Source organism: Pteropus alecto, unplaced genomic scaffold, assembly GCF_000325575.1.
Source record: "Pteropus alecto unplaced genomic scaffold, ASM32557v1 scaffold7, whole genome shotgun sequence".
Taxonomy (NCBI): domain Eukaryota; kingdom Metazoa; phylum Chordata; class Mammalia; order Chiroptera; family Pteropodidae; genus Pteropus; species Pteropus alecto.
Genome location: NW_006494614.1, coordinates 49,162,803 through 49,168,360, shown reverse-complemented (window position 1 = coordinate 49,168,360; position 5,558 = coordinate 49,162,803). Strand labels below are relative to the sequence as shown.

The window sequence follows — 5,558 nt, the reverse complement described above, 5'->3', positions numbered from 1 at the left end:
TCAGTTCTTCTTACTTGTGAGAGGGCTCCATTCTCCAGCCATCTCTGGCAGCCCACGTTTAGGCTCTGCCAGGGAACTGATCACTCTTTTATGCTATTGTCTGTTTAGAGTCTGATGCCACACAACTGTCAATTGAGCAAAGGGCATGTCTTGCCTTTCTCTGTACTAAGAAATCAGAAACGACTGATACCTTCAGGCTAACCCTCTCAACAACTGGGTCTCCTTCTCGACGCCTTCCTTCTTCAACAGTCACTCCTTGCCTGTCAGTGTTCCTCAGCATCAGCTGGATGCTTTAGCAATTAGGACTCTACGGAGCCCGCTCCAAGCGGGCTCCTCCAGTTATAACCTCTACAACCTTAAAGCCTTAGCTCTGCCCAGTCTTAGCTCCTGACCCCGCCCCCTTCCCCCGCTCCACCTCCTCTTTAAACTGGAGTCACAAGTACGCATGCTCTCCCTTAGCCAACTCGTAGCGTGATGACGTTAGCGTTGGCGTGATGACGTAGTGGCGTCGCTACCTGCCTCTCTGCTGGGGGTTAGGGCGTACATTTAGAAACCACGCGGGAGTGTGTGGCGTCCCGGCTGCTAGCGGCTCGTGCTTTCCTCTCGGTCTGCGTCGCTGAATGTGTTGTCTCCGTTCCGCCCCTTCCGGGAGAGGGAAGAGGAGCAATTCTCAGGGGATAGAGTTGGAGCCCCTGAAGGAGAGGGAGCAACCGAGGGGCTTTAGAGCGCTTGAGGACAGGGTTGTGACCCGGAATTGGGGGAGTGGCTGAGAGAGGAGGGTCCCTGCAGGCAGGGTCGGAATCCGCTGGGATCAGGGCTGGTTCCGAGAAGGGCCTGGGGTAGCCGCGCGATGTTCCGGGCCCGGTGCCTCCTCAGAGCCCTGCGCTTCTGTTCCTCCGCTCCCTGCCCGAGACACAAGCCTTCGGCCAAACTGAGCGTGCGGGACGCTCTCGGGTGCCGGAACACGAATGGGGAGCGCATTAAGGTTCAGGTTGGTGTATGGGAAGGAAACGGGTTTTTTCTTTTTAGTGACTTATATGGCATCCACATCTAGGCTCGCTTTGTACTGTCGAGTCAGAACGACTGGCAGGGAAAAGTTAGAAGATGTTGGCAATCGTGTGCGTTTACACTTTTCTCCTTTTATTGGCTATCATAACTTTTGGCAAAACCGTTTTTGATGCCTATAAAACGCTTTCATGGTACCTTGTTAACCATACAGCAAAATTAAAGAACGATCCCTTTTTCCTTTAGCCTCATAATGAATATACGCAGTTATATGGTGGTTGTCTTGAGCAGGCTCCTTGAGAGCAGAAACTATGTCTTACCTGCCTTAGTATTCACACATGGCTAACAGTAAATATTTGTTTAACTAAACCGTTCATTCAACTTGTAGCTACTTCAATGCCTAAAATGAGGCTTTGCATATAATTTACGTTTAATGCATTAGAAAGAGTGGAGTTTGGTAACTTGAAAGAGCTTTGTAGTTAAGCTGCCTAGGAGTAAATCTGCATCTTAGTAGCTTGTTAATTCTGAGCATGTCACTTATGTGCTCTAAACCTCAGTTTCCTCTTATAAAATGACGGTAATAATAGTCCTTTGGAGATTAAATGAGGTAATAGGTATAAGGCATTCAGAACAGTGGTACACAGTCTAAATGTTAGCTGCTGTTATTTCTCTGGCTAATATTTATTTGCAGCAGCTCCACGTAGAAGATTTTCTCCAAAAGAAGGCTAATCAAAGTGGTTTGACTTTCTTAGTAGGTTGCTGAAACATACTGATGCAGTTATTTTTGTTGTCCTCAAATATTACTGATTTTTAGCAATACAACCAATCTACCTCTCTGTATGTTTTTAGGTTTCATATTCTTTCCATGATCTAAATCAAAATTTTCTTGATTTCATCTATTAATTTGGCATACACTAATGATACCTTCTAGTCTAGAGAGAGTTCAAAGATGAAAAGAACAGACCCTAGGGCCTAGGTTAGAGGCTTTTATTTTAGTGCTGTGCAGTCTAATACAGTAGCTACCTGCTACTTGTGGCACTGAGCACTTGAAATGTGGCTAGTTCAAATTGAGAGGTGCTGTAAATAAAATACACATTGATTTTGAAAAACAAAAAAGTATAAAATATCTCATTTTTATATTAATTACATGTTGAAAATATGGGCATAATGGGTTAAATTAAAAAACTAATTTCACCTGTTTCTTTCTACTTTAATTTGACCACTAAAAAATAAAATATTACGTGGCTCACATGTTTTTGTTGGACAGCCCTGGTTTAATGGCTAACATAAGAAATTACAACAATATGCTAGTATTAGTGATATCATTAAAGAACAGAGAAAACAAAGAGGGAAGTCCTTAACTGTGTGAGGAGGTCAAGGAAGACTTCTTGTATATAGGGTATGGTGGAGACATGAGGAAAGTAAGCGTCAGTATAGTCAATATAGTCATAACGACATTTGGATTAATGACAGACTGCATAAAAAATGTGGTCCCATAACATTATGATGGAGCTGAAAAATTCCTATTGGCTAGTGACATTGGAGCTATCGTAAGGTCATAGTGCAACACATTACGTGTTTGGTGATGTTACTGTAAACAAACCTATGCTGCCAGTTATTTAAAAGTAAGCATATATAATTATGTACAGTACATAATACTTGATAAGGATGATAAATGACTATTACAGGTTTATGTATTTGCTATACTATTATCATTATTTTAAGTCTACTCTTTTTACTTATTAAAAAGAAAAGTTTGTTGTAGAACTATATGCCATGTTATACCAGCAGCAGCCTCATACATCTTGTTTACATGTCTCTTGATGGCATCCTTTCTCTTGCTTGATTTAATCTCATATTGTTTTGTGCAGTAACATGCTGTACAGCCGTGTAACCTAGGAGCAGTAGGCTATACCACATAGCCTAGATGTGTAGTAGGCTGTGCCATCAAGTTTGTGTAAGTGCACTCTATGATGTTCAGACGACAACGACATCACCTAATGACGCATTTCTCAGAATATATTCCTATCATTAAGTGGCGCATGACTGTATAGTTTTTCTAAGTAAGATCATCTTTACCCAGGTTTGGTGGTTAATCAAACACCATCAGTTTTTTCACAATTGTTCAGTGTCTGCTAGAGGAATTTTCTCTTTGAATTTCTGTGCTAATTAAATTTAAGTTAGATGTAAGTTTAATGTCACTGGTCTACTTGAAGACATCTCATTTTTACTCACACCTCCCTGTCATTTAAATTCAGAGTATCTGAAAGTTTATGTACCATTTAATATGCATTCATGATGAGAAGTTTCTTGAGCACTCTTTATTTATGATACTTCGTAAAATGAAAAAAAATCCCATATTTCTAGTCAATACATAATCTCTGAAATTTGACATAAAAGGAGAAAGAGACTCAAGTATATGCCCTGTTATTTGTAATGGTTGAGGTCAGAGGAGGTGCAGGGGCAGGAGAAGATACCTGGAATGGCCCATATTGGAGGGATTGGTTATATGAAGTAGGTTCATCAACCTAATGGAATGTCAGGCATCTATTCAGGATGATGAGCTTTATTAACAAACAAAACAAAAGGTGGAATGCCAAAGCTGTATCTCACTGTGATAAGAATTATATAAAATTATATATGCACACGGGTGAACTAAAAGCAATTGATTTGTTAAGGCAGGGTTACGAAGACATTTCTCTGCTTTCATTCGTCGTCCATGTGTATGTGTAATGAAAATGTAAAATGTTTGTGTTTTAAACTCATATTTAGAAATATTTCTCTTCATTAGGGATGGATTCGTTCAATTCGATCCCAGAAGGAAGTCTTGTTCCTGCATGTAAATGATGGGTCATCTTTGGAAAGCCTTCAGGTTGTAGCAGATTCAAGCTTCGACAGTAGGTGAATTAAAAAAGAGAGAGTCCTTTCATTTTTTTTCCATCTCCACTGCTCCCCATTTTCCTAATCCACTGTTCACTTTGCCCCCTGAGCGATTTTTCTAAATAAATCTGCTTTTCATAGTTTGAGGCTTAAGTCCAAATATTTGGAATCAAGATCCTGGAGCCTTTCTTCCTCTAACATCTTCCTGAAACAGTATCCCCATCTGTCCTTTGCTTCAGTCTCTTCTTAACTACCTGCAACTTTTAACCCAATACAGCGTAAAAATTTTTATCATTAAATATTGTAATGTTCTAATAGCAAAGTTCATATTTAAATGAGGGTTACATATAATGATATCTTGTTTATGCTGTTTTTTTGTTACTATAGAGAACTGGCTTTTGGGAGTTCTGTGGAAATTCAAGGGCAGCTAGTAAAAAGTCCATCCAAAAGGCAAAATGTGGAACTGAAGGCAGAGAAAATTGAAGTCGTTGGACATTGTGATGCCAAGGTATGTTTTCTGACATTCTTATGGAGGTTGTTTAGACTTAATTAAAAACATTAGCAATCAGTTTTAAGTGCGATTATTGGGAAGATGGCATTTAGAACATGTTTTGCTTATGATTTCCCAGAACATTGAAATGGACTATAGAGCCTGAGGAATGTAGAGAGAGTAGCAAAAAGTATTTATGTAGGTGGCTGAGAGTTATGAGTGAGAGTTAAATATTAGTGTGTGCATCTCTGTGGTGCCTGTCACAGTTGAAACTTAACCACTTTTACAAGCATGCCCAGTCGGCCTCAGTGACAGAGACATACCAAGGCAGACTACATTCTTAGGAAAGGTCTGTCTAGCAGTGACTTTTCATGATCTAGAACTGTATTGTTCAATACAGTAGCCACTAGCCACCTGTGGTTGTTTAATATTAAATCAATTAAAATTAAATAAAAAATTCCACTCCTCATGAGCATTAGTTACATTTCACTTGCTCAGTGGTCACACATAACTAGTGGCTACCATACTAAATAGCACAGATACAGAACATTTCTGGTTATAGAAAATTCAATTAGACAGTGCTAGAGTGTTATAATGCTTAGCCTGAACAAAGAAATTCTGCATTAAGACATGTTTATACCTTTTTTTTTGTAAGACTCTTCTGTATAGCTTTTATTTTTAGCCTGATAAAGAGGCTGGAGGGAGTAAAATCATAGATAATTTAATTTCTTAAATTGAAGAGAATGAGGGCCAGCCACGTGAAATGACTTACCCAAGGATATAGTGCTGACTAATGTCACAGCCGAAATTGATATACTAGCCATTTGACTCCCCTGTTGTTTTTCAATACTTGTCTTCAAATATTTAATGAACAAAAAATGGAGAAATATAGAGAAATTACATCATTTTAATTAATTTTTAGTTCTTTTGGATAACTGGAATAAATTAAATATAAGAAATAAGAAAGAAAATAGGAAATATTTTAGAAGTGTCATTATGAATAGTTTTGTAAGAAATTCTAATTGACATGTAAAATCAAGAGTCAGGCTCCAAAAATAGACTGAATATAATTTGGAACCCAGAGAGGAATGGAGATGATAACTATTTTTGTTTTTGCTCTTTTAGAGGATATATGATTATTAAAAATTTGCCATGTGTTTTACTCTTCTTAAATTGTCCTCTC

The 5,558-nt window shown here is 38.8% G+C and overlaps 1 protein-coding gene across 2 annotated transcripts in view; it reads left to right on the top strand.

Annotated features, from left to right (window-relative positions):
• Positions 1-496: 496 nt before the first annotated feature.
• Positions 497-5,558, top strand: part of NARS2 (asparaginyl-tRNA synthetase 2, mitochondrial) — a 102,453-nt gene continuing 97,391 nt past the window's right edge. The window contains exons 1-3 of one of the 2 annotated variants that reach the window (XM_006926654.2): positions 497-991; positions 3,797-3,906; positions 4,273-4,393. In XM_006926654.2, coding sequence (XP_006926716.1) covers positions 851-991; positions 3,797-3,906; positions 4,273-4,393 — 372 coding nt within the window. In that variant the 5' untranslated portion in view covers positions 497-850. The remainder of the gene's footprint in view (positions 992-3,796; positions 3,907-4,272; positions 4,394-5,558) is intronic. The other variant, XM_025042696.1, reaches the window with a different exon arrangement.